The sequence below is a fragment of the Phaethon aethereus genome, assembly GCF_964289735.1.
Source record: "Phaethon aethereus genome assembly, chromosome: 6".
Classification (NCBI taxonomy): Eukaryota; Metazoa; Chordata; class Aves; order Phaethontiformes; family Phaethontidae; genus Phaethon; species Phaethon aethereus.
In genome coordinates this window covers 11,719,271-11,737,096 of record NC_138580.1, presented here as the reverse complement: position 1 = coordinate 11,737,096, position 17,826 = coordinate 11,719,271, and the positions used below count along the sequence as shown (strand labels likewise).

The following is a 17,826-nucleotide window of genomic DNA, read 5'->3' as shown; positions in this document are numbered from 1 at the left end:
GCATCTGTTTTTAGCACTGCCACTTCTGTATCTCTATCCCCTGATTGTAATTACTGCGTGCAAAGAAGCAAGGATAGGGGAGATTAATAAATTGTCAGGAAAAACAACAACCCAGAAAGTTCTTGGGGAAGGTTCAGGAAGGAGTTTGGAAATACATAGAGAGAAGGGTGCAAAGGAGCAGAATGATGGAAGAAAGGATTCGGGGGCTTGCTGCTAATCTGTCAGGAAATGTTATGACATTGTGGTGGCAGCAAGACCAGAAGGAAGCAGCTGGAGTTGTGGACTCTTGCCCTTTGAGTGCTGCATGTGCTGCTGGCTGTCTGGCGAGGGGCAGAGGAGAAAGGTCAGTGAAGCGGAGCCATGGTGGATCTGTGCCCAGCACAATAGCAGTTGCTCCTGGCTTTTTCCCTATGGTGTTAAGCTAAATGTTTTGGGGTTAATTTGCTTTTTTGGTTTTGGGGGGGACTTGTTTTGGGTTTTTTTGAAAGAAAAACAAAACTGCTTTAGTTGGGTCACTACTTTTGATTTTTAACATGCCATGTGATTTCAGTATTCCTTAAATACATTTCTGACAGCGCCAGTGTTGTGGAACTAAACTGTTTTCTGCTCCAGATGTCTAAGCTTTATAGAGCGTTTTGGTATCCTGTTTCTTCACCCGCTCCTAAAACAGAAGATTAAATAGGGCAAGATGCATCTGAAACCCTTTTTCTCTCTCTTTTTCTCCCCCTACTCACTTTTTGTCATGGGGGAAAATCTTGACCTCACAAACATGGCTCCTGAATTCCCTGGCACAGGAGTACCACATTAGCAATGCTTGAGTGATGCTGGACCCAAGAGCTCTTCAACAGTGTTAATTTGTGCAGAGGTCCCTGCTCATGTCCTACTACTGCTTACAGGCACAGGATTAGGTTGGACCAGCTGCAGCGTGGGGAAGTAACAAGGGTAGGTCAGGACACGGTTTAGTGCAGAGGATGGTGGTTGTCGGTTGGACATGATGATCTCAAAGATCTTTTCCAACCTTAATGATTCCGTGATTCTGTGATGTATGCACGCTGCGGGGTGCAGCACCGTTCCCTGAGCCTATCTGCAAGGCAGCAATAATGATGCCTTGCTACTTCTGGAGGCTCTTATAAAGGCAAATTGCAAGGTATCTTCATATAAGAAATTAATAATTTACTTCCTGAGAAATAGAAATACCATTTTTCAATTTGCCCCATACAAAGCAGACCCTCTCATCAATCACAGAAGAGTTTTATTTTTCCCTGAAAGACTTGTAGGCAGCAAATGTTTCCATGCTCCCTTCAAAATCCTGCAGTTATTTACTTTTCAGAGATATTGAGCAATTTCAGTTAAAGGAATTGAGAGCAACAGCTGTTTAGTGCCTCCAAAAATTAGACTCCTCCGGCTAGAATGGTTTTGTTTGACTGTTATCGTCTATGTATTTGTCCAGTCTCTCTTCAAAGTCCCTATTTTCAGTCCTTTTTTTCCTAGACATGTCTGTCCGCATTGCAGGTGAAACAGGCTGTCTGCGCTTTTACATTTGTATGAGCATCCTGCATTACCAGCCTAATTCTTCAATTACCAGCTTGATTACCTGTAGTTTTTGTTGTTGTAATTAGAACTGTTGATTAGATGTATTATTTGTGAAAGGTGAGATGATGAGGAGTGGCAGACTGTTCAGCTTCTGCTCTGTCACAAGGCTTCTGGTTGGGATTGGTGTCCTTTGCCTTTTTTTTCTCCTCCTGGGGCTGTGTCACTCAACATGACCAACCTTGCCAAAGGGCTGCTGAAGGAGGTGGCCAGCTGCCTAATTCCTGCCATCACATTTCCACCTCTCACTCCACAGCACTTTTTAAACTCAGATGCGTGTTCGCTGGCACCTACACGGTGGTTTCACTGAAATACATGCTCTCCAGACGGCCTTTATTAAGCAGCTGAGACATGAATAAGCTTTTTAATAATTTTAATGCAGCATTTATAAAAATTGAGCCATGCTTTAGCCCGTGTCAGCCTGCCAAAACCAGGTTTTCAAAGGGCTTGTAGTTTTAGTCAGTGCTTGTATTTCATTGAGAAGAAATGTACACACAGGCGAGCTAATAAATACCAATTTCCATAGCTATCACATGAGTTTGGGTTTTCAAAGTGAGGTTTCTTAGGGCAAAGACCAAGGGGTGAAGAGGCCCGTACAGAGCAAAAACCTTAAACTAAAAGTGAATATTTCACACCGAGGCCACTCTTTGCAGCGCCACGGGGGATGCTTGGGTAGAACATTGATGAGGTCTCGGTGTTTCTGGAGGTTTGTAATGATCAGCAGATATTAGCTGTGGCTACCTGAGCGTGGAGACGTGCAAAGACGTTACATGATGTCAGGCACCTAAAATCGAATACCTGTGACCAACAGACAGACATAGAGAAGCGAGACTGAAAATATTCTAAATAATGCCAATAGGGAAAAGTGGGCATCTCCAAAGAGTGTTTCTGCCCTCCTGTACCAGGTACCTAGGATAGATGAGATATGTAGGGGTGTTTTCTCTCCACTTACTGCAGAGAGGGGAGGGAAGAGATGGATTGATGTCCATCCATTTTGGATGGATGAGGTTGCATGAATGGGAAGTGTCATTTGAGTTCATTTGGAGTTGCAATTCATCTGTGGGGAAGGGAGGGGGAATGATTTGTTCCCCCCTGCCTCCCTCCCCTATTGCCTGTAACTCCATGTCTACCTTGTACTTAACTACATTTATTAAATATGTATGTATGGGGGAGGGGATAATTTCTTACATTGCCAGTGAGAAGATCAATTTTCTGGATCATTTTCATTTTCAATGAACTTCAGTTCTTTGACACTGTTCCCTGGTTCCCAGCCTTGGACCTGCTTCAGAGGGATGTGCAGCCAGAGGTGGATGGCAATTCTGTGCTTGCCTGATAGGGCTGCAGTCACTCACCTGACCATGCATGTGGTCCTCTAACCCTCCTGCTCCCCTTCCACATTTGTCCTCCTGTCTCAGAAGCTGCTTCACTGACCGCTGGTTTCCTACTCCCTTCTCATCCTGCTAACTTGCTTTTCCTTTGCAACCTGGTGTCTTGCAGTCCTCTTCTTTGCTAGCTGCTCGACACAGCTCCTCCGATGTCCCAACTGCTGCGGACCTTGTCAGTGCAATAGAAAAGTTGGTCAAAAGTAAGCTGGTAAGTTTAGTGTTGTGAAAACTGTGTACACAACAGGCCTAATGTGACTCTAGAGAAGGACTTTAAAGTCTACCTCTTTTTTCTGATTTCCTTGCTTTCCACCTTCACCTACTATGCTTTATTAACCCTATGTGCTCTGCTTCACAGTAGAGTATCTAGTATTTTTGCTCTCCGTGTGAGATGAAGCCTACATCTCACGTTGGCATGCAGGGTCTGTGCTGCAAAGTCAAAAGGTGCTTTTGGAGCAGGCTTTGAAGGGTATGAGCTACTGTAGTCTTTCAGGGGGCTTGTTGGTATTCTTTCACATATTTTACGCAGTGGGATGTTTTGTTTTGTTTTAAAGCTTGTTCTGAGGCACAGGAGTTTTACTACCCAATAGGTGAATTTGTTTGGTATTCTGGCTTCAATGAAAAGACCCTCTAAAGAGTAGAACTGCTTGAAGTATTACAGCTGTACTTTAATTTTACAAAGATTCATGTGTTGCTTCTAATCTGCCTTGTCAACTCTATCTGACAGGGAGTGGAACAAGTGATAAAATGCTCTGGGTTTAATTTGTTCAAAAATTTCAATGTTGTGCACTCTCCCCGTCTGGTCCCATCTCTGCTGGACAAGGAGTAAACCCTGTTTCATATCTTGACTTCTCTTAAATTTTCCCTGAAACAGTTCAGAATGTTAATATAAAAGCTAAACCTTTTTTCTACATGTCCCAGGATCTCTCAACTTAGGTAAATGCTTGCTTTGAGCAAGTTTAACTTAATTAACAAGTCAGGATTAAAGCAGGGTTATGATGAGCCTACAAAGGTTCATTTCTTTACATATACTGGAAGGACGACGAGAGTAAAAACAAAACAACAAAACCCACAGTGATCATTGAATTACTGTAACTCTGTGTAAGCAGCTTTATCTAGCCAATTATTCCAGACAGTTTTGGTATGTTCTCCGTTTAAGATGTTGCTACATGAAGATGTTCTGTGTTCATAGGGTGCTTGATAAGGAATAAGTGGTGAAGGAGCTTGTTGTGACATGGGAAACCAAAAAGGACATTCCTAGAAAATTTACTCAAAATAGTTTTATTCCATTGAGGGACTAACAAATTGAAAAGTATTTCATTAATCCAGTTTAGATATTTTTTCAGAGGATATTTTATTCTCTCTCCCCTGCATGCAGGCTGTTATGTCAATTGCAATTACTTTCTAGGGATTTGGGGAAAACTTTAATTATTGTGGAATGTTACTGTGTACCCATCTATTTCTGTTTCATTTTGTGTTTTACTTCACTACCAAGAATTCTCATTCAATCTTTGGCAGAGAAACACTGACCACGTGTAGCCTAACACTGGTTCTGATTGAGACACCAGGATATTTTCAGGTTGTTTTGAAATAATTTGGAAGAGTTTTCTCATCCTGGGGCTACCGAAACATCTTTTTCTACCTTCTGGCAACAGGATATCTTCTCTGTTTTAATGCTTTGGGGGCGGGGGGCTTATATCAACTTAAAACTAGTTTGGTTGCGTTTCACCAACTCCTGCGGGAAAGTATTCCTGAATACTCTGCTTGGTTTTAGACAGCAGTGTTGATTGCAGAACTGACTTGAAACAGAAGGTAACACTGATACTGAAGTTCAAGGATAATCTTCATTCTGTTGTTCCTTGGGGTTTTTTAGACCCTTGAAGGAGGATCGTACCGAGGAAGCTTAAAAGATGCCACTGGCTGCTTAAATGAAGGAATGATGCCTTCAACTCCCCCACGAAACCTTGAAGAGGAACAGAAAGCCAAAGCAATGAGAGGCAGGATGTAAGTTGCCTTGCTGGTTCTTCTTTCTGAAATATGCACCCAAGGAGGACATATAGCTGCGCTAAAAGAATACTTTGTAGTCAGTGAATGAGCACGGAACTGGGAGTAAAACTGCATTTTGCTTTCTTCTGTTTTTTCTTAACCTGTAAAAATGCTTCATAAAAACACTTGCACACCCAGGAAGTCCATCACCACTCCTTAAAATGTGCAGTTTTTATCCTAGACAGCAAATATCTTTTTCTGTAAAAGCCTCTGAACTGCTAGACAAGTATTATTGAGATGTTTGCCGTGGTAATTACTGCGTTGCCAGAGGTGAAATCACCTCTCAAAGGGGTGGTTGACCTTGTTAGCTACCTTCAAGGAAAAGAATAGAGAATCCCACTAGGATTTTTTGAATGAGAGAATAATTTTTTGCTTTAGCTATTAGCAAAGGAAGGGGCAGAATTCAGATGCATTTGTGGTGGAAACATGCCACCAAAGAGAACGTTTCATTTGGGAAACCCTTATATTCATGGTAATGAGAGAGGAAAGAAATGCTGACAGCTCATGGAAGTTGTTTTTTAAAATTATCTGTACATTCCCATAAATGTAACAGACATAACACTTGTGCCTTCAAAGCTTATCATGATTAAAGCATTTCTTAAATGCATGGTTAGTCTGAAGGACACAGAGTATTGGAGAAACAGAATCAAGAATTATATGAAAGAGAGCTCAGGTAGCTGTTTTCTTTATACTGCCTCTTACACTAGCAATGGTAACTGCAGTCTTCTAATCAAATCATGCATCGATGGCAAAAGTAACGGTCCATACAGGTCTCATTGGAGTGTGCTAAGGTGAGAGGTGGAAAAAAGAGCAGCCCATTTGGGAAAGATGCCAAGCAGGGAAGGAAACCAAGTCAGTGGAGGACAATGAGGTAGTTAAGTGTAGATGAGGAAGCAGGAGCAAAGTGTCGCAGGTCTGTGAAAGCCACCATTTGCTCCTGCAGTTTGTTGCAGGAAGCCAGAGTAGCAATACAGTGAGGGACTGGATCAACTTTAGCAGCAGGCAGGGACACGACACTCCTGGACGTGTTTCTGAATGGGAAAAGTTTTTTACTAGACAGCTGTCAGCCTTCCCGCAGAGAATAACTCTGCCCACGCCTGTCTCCTAAAAGCTTCTCAATATTGCAAGTTCTTGGGTTTCTCTGGTGGCAATTCATTAATTAGACAGCTGGCATCTAACTGCAGGTTGCAGTTTTAGTGCAGAGACCTGTGCCACTGCAAGCGCAGATACAGTAATGCTTTCTAGCCTCTGACACTTCTGGCAGGGGGATTGCCAGCACGTTACGTGTAATTAGTGGCTGCCTCTATCCAGATTTCCTGAACACCAGGATGTTTAGGAGCACCTGCTAGAGGCTTTCAGCACAAGACATCTGTCTCCTCTCCAGCTCCTTTGTGTGTGTGTTAGGTATCTCTGCGGCTCTCTCTGTCTAATTCCATAGCCATATCAGGCAGCTGAGGTCCAAATTTGAGCTGTGACTCCCCATTCCCCACAAACCAGCAGCTGAATCCTTGCACAGGCATGGGCAGTAATTTCCTGTGTCTCTGGCAGCACGTGCGTGCCAGCAGCTAGCCTTAGTGTTAGGAAACCCTTATTCCATCAGACTTGATTGCTGCATTTCTATGGGCAATAAGGCAATAGTCTCATCGAGTGGCGTTGTGCAGTATAGATTTAATACAGAGTTAAGATATCCAGATACTCAGGCTTATTCAGAAGCGAGGAGGCTCTATCCTTGTTCCAGTTCATGCCATTTTAAATACAGCTGCGTAGTAAATACCTGCTGGTGACCAGGGCAGGCACTTTCCAAGCAACTGCTTGCCCTTGCTCCATGTTATCAGATGAGGAGGTTAGTGAACTTGAATTTTTGGCAGCATGCATCATAGAAACCTTAAATCTGGGAGTACCTCTAAGGTCCTGTGTCAGGTTGGCTTCAGAGAACTAATAGAGAGGGTCAAGGCTGATTTCTCTGCTTGCTAGGAAGAGGGGAGCTGGGGGATCACTGGTGCTGAGTTTAAGGTAAGCAGTAGAAATGCAGACTCTGGTTCCTAAGAGAGGTGTATATTTTCATGTTTAGTCTGTTCACCTCAGATATCGGATTGCTGCACTGATTTTTAATTTTTAATTCAAACCCATCTGCCTGCATGTGCAGCAACATTAAGTACTACAAGTGCCTGCTGCTTCATTTTTAGAGCAGGAGTTGGCCATAAGTATCTGTAAGTTACTGCAAGGCAGTAACTCAAACCAAATGGGTCCGGGTGTGGGGGAGGCAGTGGGCAGGTAGGAGAGGTTCTCCCCATCTTTTCAGCTGCTCTCTGTGTTTGCAGGGAGCAATGCAGAGGTGGTGTGAGCCAAAAAGTAGCCTCCCAACATGCCTCCCTGTGTGGAGGAGATGTGGTAAGCCTTTTGCAAGGGCACAGTAGGTCAGCCAGCGAGAGGGGACTGTACAGCACACACTTGTTCAGGCCACATGCTGCTGCTTTGTAAAAGAGCAGCCTTTTGCCCCGCGTGTGTTTACTACCCAGGCACGCAACTTGGCAGGGTGCTTCGGAGAGCACAAGCATCTGGCATCGCCGCTGCCAGCCCTGCCTTCTGCCAAGGGGGCTGGATTTCACTCTCAAATGAACAAGAAGCTGTTTGACCTCTTCCTGCCACGTGTCTTAAGTATCTCCTCCACTCTGTGCAAGGGACACATTGGGAGTGCAGTGGGAGCAGGATTTATTTTCTCAGTAAACCCTCATAACCGAGTCTCTGCTTGCAATGGCAGTCTACTATTTTTTTTTTCCCCTCTAGATATTATCAACCAGGTTTTTATCTTAGCAGTGCTTGCCCTCAGTCCTATCATTTCAAGTGGGTCAGTCTGCTGATTGATGTGAACAGAGTGATATTAGACATGAAAGCACTTCTCTATCTTGTAAGCCTTGTTACTGCCCTAGCGAACTTCAGCACAGATGGAGTTTATTTGACGTGTGCCAAATCTATGTATTGGTGTAATTCAGAGGCAAACTGTCTGCAGCAAGCTGTAACTTTTTGAAATTGTCCTCGAAAGATCATTATGTGATTAGTCAGTTTGACTTACAAAGGAGAGGCTTTTTTTAGCTTGCTGTTGTTTGCAACATCAAGGCTTCATCAGACTCTCCTACCCAGGATTATTAGCTCTGAAATCAGTGTAAAGCATTTGACACCCACACATAGATTACCTAGTCTGAAAGATTAAGCTCTTGGTTATGATGGGAGAGGGGATTTGTTTTCCAAATGTTTGAAACTTCCAAATTAATACTTAATTGATGAATCTTGGGTAAAGCCAGAGGCACTGGGTCAAGAGATCTTCTCCTGCTTGCTGCAGAATGGGTCAGGACATGCCTCCATCGCTATCAGGAGGGCTGCTTGGAGGGTGGAGGAGAGGAGAGCAGGGAGGGGTAGCTCAAAGTACAGTACAGGTTGTGCTGCTGCTCTTGCACCATTCTGGGATGTGGAGGGGAAGAGGGGGTAGAAAAAAGAGTGGTTAAGAGAATTGAAACTACCCTGACCTGAAATGAGACGGTTTTGTCATTTACATTCCACTGAGCTGTAAGTGAGTGGAGAGTGAGTTGTGTTATGTGACCCAGAGTGACGGTGGGGTAGTATGTGGAAAAAACAGTAACATCAAGGAATATAGTCAAATATGTGCATGTTCTGTTTTAATTCAGGTTTGTCTTAAATGAGCTGGTACAGACTGAAAAAGACTACGTCAAAGACTTGGGAACTGTTGTGGAGGTGAGCTGAAGCAAACACTGTAAAATGTTTTCCCACTAAAAAGCACCATGCTGAAGAGTGACTGCAACAAAAAATACAGCCTGAGAAACAAACTGCTTTATTTTGCTCTCTGCTTCCATGGTCCCCTTCTCATGTTGACAGAAACAAGAAGAAATGCCTTTGGAAACTATTTTTGTTTCCATCTAACTAATGTTATATTTTAGGTTTCAACTCCAGTGTGCAAAGATTTTTCTTGGCTACCCTGCTTGTGACAAAGTCTTTCTGCTTTAATGCAGCCTTGAGAGCAGTGGTGGAGAATAACTTAGGCTCCTACCACCTATTTCTTGTGTTTCTTGCTGTCATATTGAGTAATGGTAACACATACTTTACTTGAGTTTGCACCTGGACTAAAGTCCTGTGTCTGAGTACCTTTCCAGACACAGGGTTTGGATCTGTGCTGAGGTGCCTGTGTGGCCCATGGATTATTGTTTTGCAAAAAGACTTGAGATAAAATAGAGGGCTTTTATTTTTATTTGCCCCTTTCTCCTTTTTTTCAAAAGCAGTTACAGGTTTTTTAAGCTTCAACTTCTAAAGACCTGGCTGATCCTTAGGAGCCACCTGTCAGCAAAATCACATGCAGGGTCCGGTTTTTTTCCCAGCAAGGACTCAGAACTTGTGATTCAAGTGTAGTTTCGGCAACACTTTTGGCATTCGCTAGTCCAAGAAGAATTATCAGCCCATCTAACAGTGATTTTCAACAGCTTCCAGACTTGAAGACCTTTGTGTTATCTTCTGTTTCATCATGCACCAATGGCAAACCTGACAGGGCTGCAGTGCTCCAAAGGCTTATAAAGAAACTCTCAGGAGGTGTGAAAAATCCTGCTCATGTGACTCTAAACTTACTGCTTGGCTTTGTGCTCCCACAAAATACTCATGGTGATGAATGGAAGAACTCTGTACAGAGTCTGTCTTCTTCCTCTTACCAGAGAAGCCAAGAGAATGATAACTATTTTTGTTTAACTTTTATCTTCTAATTGCACTTGTCACTTCAATGATATCTAATAACAGTTTGTATAGGTATTGTAGATATTCAGAATAAATCCTATAACATTTTCTTTTAAGCAAACTGTGTAATTTAAAGTATCTAGATGGATTTCTGGTTTTAAATTGTACAAAAGGTATTTTAAGTGTTCTCAATATAAAAACTTTTGTTTCTTTGAAAAAAATGTAGTGTAATTATGCTCCCCCTTCAAATGAACCCTTTGCTAATCACTGATCATTAATTCTAAAGGGCTTCATGAAAAGGATTGAAGAAAAAGGAGTTTCTGAAGATATGAAAGGGAAAGACAAGATTGTATTTGGCAATATTCACCAGATCTATGACTGGCATAAAGAGTAAGTTTTTAGTTTAGTTCCTTTTTAAGCACCTTTCTAATCGCTCATCCATAAAGGATTTGGGTATATGGTGTCTGTGTATCTAAGCTGCTTTTAATTGAACATCAGCAGGTGATTCAGTGCTGAACTTCCAAAGGACGTTGCCTCGCTTTTAAATGGTCTCTGTTGGTTTGTAAGTGCTGCTTAAGAACTTCACAAATCATGGCTACCTTGAATCCTGATAACATATTCTAATTCATGTGCTTTTAGCCACAGTTTCACGATACACTCGATCCTGATATAGGGCTTTGTCTACCGAGCCAAAAACAGCACAACTGCATGATGCAAGGCATCGGTCTTACATAAAATAATTTTTCCCAGTGAAAAAAAACTTGGGTGGGCTATAGCTTCACACTGCCTGGCTTCATGGGAGGGTGTTTGTCATGCTGTCTCTGATCACAGATGCAGCTTTATGCTGGCTCAAACACCATGCCAGGAGTGCTGGTCAGTGTGTGAGAGAAATGTTGCACATGAGAGTCTGCTTTGTGTCAGTGCTGTGCTGCCAACAGCTCTGCCACTCCTTGCTGGGGAGCCACAAGAGGCTCAGTGGGAGATATTACTGTGATCCATCTACAACTCCTGAGCTACTGCTCATAAGCAGTTCCAACATGGCTCCCAGAGAGTTGCTGCTTGTGGGGTACTTGCTGGATCCTCAGAAAAGCTACTGAGGCTGCTATAATTGTGTTTCTTGGGTCACAGCTGTAGGCTCAATTCATCCCACTGATGAGCAGTAACAATGCTGGAAAGTCATGGTTTGCTTGCTGTGTCTTGTGGTTCTCAGCAACATGAACATGTTCACATGCAGCTGATAGGATCACGAAGGCTGACCATACCAGTAGTATTTGGCTAGTAGGGTGATAAAATGCAAATACCTTCAAGATCCTTCTCATGTGAAAGCTCTGGTGTGCTTTGGCCTAGTTGATGCTTTTGACTCTGAGTTAAGAACTCAGATCCTTGAAAATCTTACTCATACACAAGTAGCTTTTGAAAAGCTCCTGGAAACATGAGGCGTATTTCAAACCCTGGGCCATTTCTGCTGCAATTTTATGAACAGCAATGTCTTGCTTATGGACAATATGGTCATCATTTCAACTCTGCCACTCAGAAATACTCTACAGCTCTAGCTAACTAGAATTTGGGTGTGCATGTGCAGACTTGAACAATGGACACTGGGCTGGATCTTCTTTCAGCTCTGGACATTTCCCTCACCCAGGAAATAGGGTATTCTTCCCATCATGTGTCCCACAGGTGCTTATCTCGTGGCCTGGGTCTGTCCTTATGTTCTGATAGATGCCCTTGTGAGCACAAAACAAAAAATGTCAGGAAAAGCTTCACCATATATTAAGTTGATACCAGCAACATAGTGTTTTTAACAGTGCCATTCATTCTTTAAGTGTGATGATAGGAGTTTTCTGTAACACATAGGGAGGGATTCCTTATTTTTTGTTCTGCATATCTGGGGTCAAGAAGTCTATTTAAATGCAAATGAATTTAACATTTATAGAGGATTGAGTCATGGAAGCAGCTGTATCTAATGGTAGCGATAGGGATGTTTAGTTGGGACAGCTGTCCAACATGCCCCTGCTTTTGAGGTTTTGGGATTTCCTGGGACCAGACCCATGCAGACATGTCCTCTCACCAAGTCTGGCTACTGGAGCAAATCTGTGGAGTCATTTGAGATGGAACTCCTGCAGTGAAAACGAAGATGGTGCAAAGGGAGATTGTCAGGATTTGCCTACCTAGTTAGAAAAACCTACTAGTATTCCTAAAGTTTAGTTTAGCTGCTTTTACCCCACTTACAGACATCCCAGTATATTCTTGGTAAGGACTTTCAAGCTAGAATGAATGACCTCCCCAAAGCTGCAGGTCAAGATAGAGATATTTTTTTATGAATTACTATTACTATTATGAACTCCAGTATATGACTAACAGTAATATACTGAAAAACAGTGAAAAACAGAACATGCCAGAACTCTACCAGCAAAAACATGTTGATTTGTTTATTCAAGTGGAAACTTCTGCATCTCTTTCACATTGACCAGTACTCCAAATCTGCTCATGCAACTGAGAACTCCTGGTAAAGCTTCAGTTGACTTTTCACAAGTGTTTTGGTATACGGAAGAGTTTTACTTTGGGAGTTCTCAGTGGAGGAAAGCAACTCTTGCAATTAGATAATAATTAGCACTTTTAAAAAATTGAATAGTAAAGAAGAGCAGATAGTTTGCAAGACAAGACCTCCACATTTCACAGCCCTCATCTAAAGTTTTAGAAATCCCACCATTAAGGGCTGAAGCCAAGCTTACCTTTTCATTTATTATTGAATACTGTAGCTAAAATTGCACAGATATATCTAGTTTGCTGCTGGGATGACCTAAAGAAGCATTCTGAAATGTTGATACCCTTTCTTTCAGCTTTTTCCTGGCTGAACTGGAAAAATGTCTTCAAGAACCTGACCGTTTAGCACAGCTTTTTATTAAGCATGTAAGTTTCATTTTCTCACCTATCTCTAGTATAATTGTCATTTAGGGTGTGATAACTCCTTTCTGAAAACATCTGTTTTTGCCAACTTGATACTTTTACATGTCTAAACTTAATTTAAACATAAAGTAGCCCTATAGTTATGCATCTTCAGTGAGCAGCTGTATTGAATTAAAGCATTAATCTTTGCCCTCTTGCAGACTTCTTATTTTGGGGGCAAAATTGATTTTGACATCTGCCAAAATATAGCTATGGCAGGTACTTGCCAACTGCTACAATTGACATGTTTGTATGATATTAGCCAGAGCACAACTCTATAGCAAATTTCAGACCTACCAGTGTGGGGATGACATCTCTAATTGGCTACCCCCTTGGAAATGTCCCCTTACCTAAGGTGCAGCAGTGGAGAACAGAACCAGTTGTTACTTTACTTTCCTACTTCAGCAAACTAAATCTTTGATTAAACAAAAAATAAGGAAGGCCGAGTGGAACATCTTAGCAACTTTCTGCCAGCTTTTAATACCAAAACAGAATGGAAGCCAATATCTTACCAGGCTGCTGTGCCTCTTGCTTTCACAGGAGCGGCGATTACACATGTACGTGGTATATTGCCAAAACAAGCCACGATCTGAATATATAGTAGCTGAGTACGAGACGTACTTTGAGGTAAGCTTATTATACATAGCTGCTACTTACACCTGTGAGTCCTAGTCAAGTAGACTATTCTGTGATCTGTGGGGTTTATCTAAAACAAACTCTAGAAGATTCTGATACTGAATGTGCTGCTAAGGTCTCTGCTATGGTGAAAAATGTTACTATTTCATTTATTTCAAATTCTCATGTTGGTAATTTCTAATAACTGTTTAATCCAGTAGTAACTGTCTGTGGCCCTCAGAGTGCCACAACTGCATTGATTTCTGTCCAAAATAAAATAAGAAGTGATTGTGCCCCTGTACTCGGCACTGGTGAGGCCACACCTCGAATACTGTGTTCAGTTTTGGGCCCTTCACTACAAGAAGGATGCTGAGGTGCTGGAGCGTCTCCAGAGAAGGGCAACGAAGCTGGTGAGGGGGCTGGAGCACAAGCCTTACGGGGAGCGGCTGAGGGAACTGGGGTTGTTCAGTCTGGAGAAGAGGAGGCTGAGAGGAGACCTTATCGCTCTCTACAACTACCTGAAGGGGGTTGTGGCGACGAGGGCGCTGGTCTCTTCTCCCAAGTAACCAGCGATAGGACGAGAGGAAATGGCCTCAAGTTGCGCCAGGGGAGGTTTAGATTGGATATTAAGAAAAATTTCTTCACCGAGAGGGCGGTCAGGCATTGGAACAGGCTGCCCAGGGAGGTGGTGGAGTCGCCATCTCTGGAAGTGTTCAAAAAACGTGTGGATGTGGCGCTTCAAGACATGGTTTAGGGGACATGGTGGCACTGGATTAATGGTTGGACTTGATGATCTTGAAGGTCCTTTCCAACCTTAGTGATTCTGTGAATCTGTAGTCTACAAACAGGGGAGGAGGTAAAAGTTGTTGGAGCTGGGCGGTGCCTCATAAATTCCCAATAAGTTTGTTTCAAGAAACCTTTGTGACTAGACACATTTAGATATTAATGTGAAAGAAGCTTGATTAACAAAGGAAAGATGTTTCGTTTCACCCAAGGGCATGAGGCAGGCTCTGCAGGACTTGTTTGCGAGGTAGTCCCCGCTGCAGTGGAAAGAATAGTCTCTAGACCTTTCAGCCCTGCTCGGTCAGCTCAAAGAGGGAAGGGATTTTGGACTTTCCAATGCCTTCCAGCCTGGTCATGACTTTTACCCAGCCCCTACCTAAATAGGATATTGCCAGATTTTTAAATCCTCTAAAATTCCCTCTTGCAAACAAAAGATTAAGAACAGACCAACTTTCTGTGGAAATAAATCTCTGCTGAGACCTTTTATCTTGTTCTCTGTCTTACTCTGTGATTGTTTGCAATTGTTTTTAATCCTCAATTTTTAGGAGGTTCAACAGGAAATAAGCCAGCGGCTAACCATCAGTGACTTTCTGATCAAACCCATTCAAAGAATAACTAAATATCAGCTTCTTCTCAAGGTGAGTGGAAAGATACATTTTGGCCTAAACTATAGTCTGCATCTTGCATTAGATGCTGTTATTTTAAATCAGCCCTAGTTTTAACTGAGGAATAACTTTGTCAAATTAAGAGGGAAAGAGGAGTCTGCTTAAACATGGGCATACAATGACAGAGTCCCATGGAAAATGTCCAGAGAGCAAGAGGGCCACATCTGTGGGAGTAGTTTGCAATTTAGGATAATAAAAAGATTTTTCTTTTTTTGTTTTCTTTTGGAATTTTTTTATAGAAGAGTAAACTTCTAATAGGAATTTTCTTCCTCTGAAGTTTCAGAGTAAACTTTCCTTCAATTCTTTTAAATCGCAATAAATATGCACAAGTGTGTTAATAAAGCCTGTCTTTGGTGCTGAATGGCATTCTTCTAATAAATGCTATAGCCTTCATTTCTGAATATTTCTCTTCAAATTAGCATAAGAAACTTATTTCCAGAATATTCTGATGTCTTAAAATTTTGGGAGCCCACCACAATATTCTTCCTCAGGAGTTTGACCACTGGCTTCTACTGACTTTATCTACAATGCCAATTACTCAGCATTTCTGAAAATTCATCCCTAGGGGTCTCAACCTAATATCAATATCTAATGTTAGGCATGTCTGAACCCTACCCTGTAATCTCCAGCCATACCGGGGCTCTGAGCTGGTTTCTTCTCTTCTCTGAATTAGTCTCAAGCAGGCTGCCATCAGCCCACAGTTTGGTAATTGCACACTAGCAAAGAGACAACAGTGTGTTCCCTGAAATGCCAAAAGGAAAAGAAAAATCTTCAAGTGTGTGTGGTCTTGTGGCTTAAGACAGGGACCAAATAAGCATTCCCAAGGGCCAATACCAGCTTTGTCTTTTTTCTGTGATGTTTTCAGCAACCATCCACACCCCTTTTCCATATCTATAAAATGGTTATAACCTTCAGTAACATCTGAAGATGAATTTATTAATATTAGCAAGTTCCTTCTCAGAAAATCACATGCTGAATATGCTTTTTCTTTTTCAAACTGGCATCTTTTGTCTTCTCTTTCTGGAGTGCCTTAATGCAAACCTTTCTGCTTTCTCCAGGACTTCCTGAGGTACAGTGAAAAAGCTGGTCTGGAGTGCTCAGATATAGAGGTACGTTTTCACATCCTGAACAATAGTGCTATGTTATTAATGGCACTTTATATGGAGGAATGAAAACCTCAGTATTCCTTTGACAATAGTTGAAGATCCCGCTGGTATTCTAAATGTGGTCTTTCGCTTAGCTTAAGTAAGAAGTAAAAGATGAAGGCGCCATCCTGCTCTGTAGGTGCACCTTACTTTTTTAGGCATTACAGTACATCTTCAGTGCATGAGGGCCTCACCATGAATAACTGCTAGCAGTGATCATGCTACTGAAGTTCATTATTTGACACTTTGCTTTAGGAACCCTCTGATTCTTTTGTAACAATACAACATCCTTTTTCCTTAACAGAAAGCAGTTGAATTAATGTGCCTTGTACCGAAACGTTGCAATGATATGATGAACCTGGGTCGCCTCCAAGGCTTTGAGGTATGCATTTGCATTCTGCTTGTAATAACAATCAGGAAAAGAAAAGTATTTTATCTTTCTGTGATTGTCTATACAATTTGCTCTACTCCAGGCTGTTTATCTAGTGCTTGTTCTTCTCCAGCGCTGAGCTGCATGCTTTGGTGAGGTTTCAAAAGTGGGGTTAATATACCTGTCACTCTAAACTTGTGACAATCTATCTATTGTCTTTTCAAAATGTGAGGTCTGCAAAAGCTTCTGCAAGCTTGCATTAGACTTCTTATATCTATTGCCAGAGCACAGTAAGTGGTGAACCAGACTGCTCTGCCTATTAGTAAGGTCACCTATCATTAACATGTTAACAGCTCCCTCTGAGTTTGGCAACATCCAGGAGGGGACTTGTAAGTTATAACCCCACAGGTTACAGCCTGTGGTTTGTAACTAAGCCAACGTAGACTTTGGCAGTCATGTTGAGATGTCTTATCTCCAAAATGAAGTGAAGTTTTTCTCACTGTCTTATGCATCATAGCATTCCTGCAAACAGGTACATTCTTTTTTTTGCACCTTCAGAGGTGTTTTGTCATTGACTCCTGGCTTAGGGGGTGATGGAGAGCTCATGACTAGAGGAAATCCAAGGCGCTACAGTAAAAAACTACATAATGGGAACAGTGTTTGAAATTAAGTATACAAAACAGTCTACTTGAGAACTCTTGCTTTTGGTTTTATATGCACAATCAGTGGCAATAAAACTGAAGAAAACCTATGTTATTGTCCTTAAACTGAGCTCTTGATTTGCAAGATTGCTGCTTTGATAACTTAGAGGGTATATGTCTCACATGAATTCAGTGCTGCTTGGAAAACTTGGACTGCACAAAACATAGCAGATTGTCTTGTCGGATCATGGTGGGTCGGGGTTTGTAATGTTGGTGCTTTGTCTGCTTCTCAGGGCAAGCTGACAGCTCAAGGCAAGCTGCTGCAGCAGGACACCTTCTACGTGACAGAGCAGGATTCTGGAGTTCAGTCTCGACCAAAGGAGCGTAGGGTGTTTCTCTTTGAGCAAATAGTTATCTTCAGCGAACTCCTTAGAAAAGGATCTTTAACACCAGGCTACATGTTCAAGAAAAGCATAAAGGTAAGAAATAGAGAGGGAGAGGCATGTTTGATAGTCATGTAAGGAAATCTTACCAATTTTCTATACTGTGAGACTGGTCCATCCTGTCATAGGTGGCCAACAATTTGCAGAAAACGTTTGCATTTCAGTGGTCCATGTCAGTGGATCAGAAGCCATTTAAGACTGTCTCTAAATAAAGCAGTGGGTGTCTGAATCGACTGGGTAATTTTTACAAGGAACACAGCCAGGGCAGGTCTTCTGCCATTCATAGCTTTGAGTTAGCAAATACTGCTACAAAGCCTGCAGTAGTCAAAGGAAGTATACAGTAGTTGCTTTTAAGCACGATCGTAGGTAGGGGGATCAAGGTAGGGGAAGGTGTAGTATCCAAAACAGTCACCTTAGGCCAAACTGTAAGTCAATATTAAGCCTCTATGTGACATTACTGGAAATA

The 17,826-nt window shown here is 42.1% G+C and overlaps 1 protein-coding gene across 4 annotated transcripts in view; it reads left to right on the top strand.

Moving 5' to 3' along the window:
• Positions 1 to 17,826, top strand: part of KALRN (kalirin RhoGEF kinase) — a gene marked incomplete at both ends in the record, with an annotated part of 523,644 nt that overhangs the window by 468,309 nt on the left and 37,509 nt on the right. For 3 of the 4 annotated variants that reach the window (XM_082001554.1, XM_082001553.1, XM_082001556.1), the window contains 10 exons: positions 3,088 to 3,183; positions 4,846 to 4,976; positions 8,702 to 8,768; positions 10,039 to 10,142; positions 12,593 to 12,662; positions 13,239 to 13,325; positions 14,642 to 14,734; positions 15,820 to 15,870; positions 16,211 to 16,288; positions 17,211 to 17,396. In XM_082001554.1, coding sequence (XP_081857680.1) covers positions 3,088 to 3,183; positions 4,846 to 4,976; positions 8,702 to 8,768; positions 10,039 to 10,142; positions 12,593 to 12,662; positions 13,239 to 13,325; positions 14,642 to 14,734; positions 15,820 to 15,870; positions 16,211 to 16,288; positions 17,211 to 17,396 — 963 coding nt within the window. The remainder of the gene's footprint in view (positions 1 to 3,087; positions 3,184 to 4,845; positions 4,977 to 8,701; positions 8,769 to 10,038; positions 10,143 to 12,592; positions 12,663 to 13,238; positions 13,326 to 14,641; positions 14,735 to 15,819; positions 15,871 to 16,210; positions 16,289 to 17,210; positions 17,397 to 17,826) is intronic. The other variant, XM_082001555.1, reaches the window with a different exon arrangement.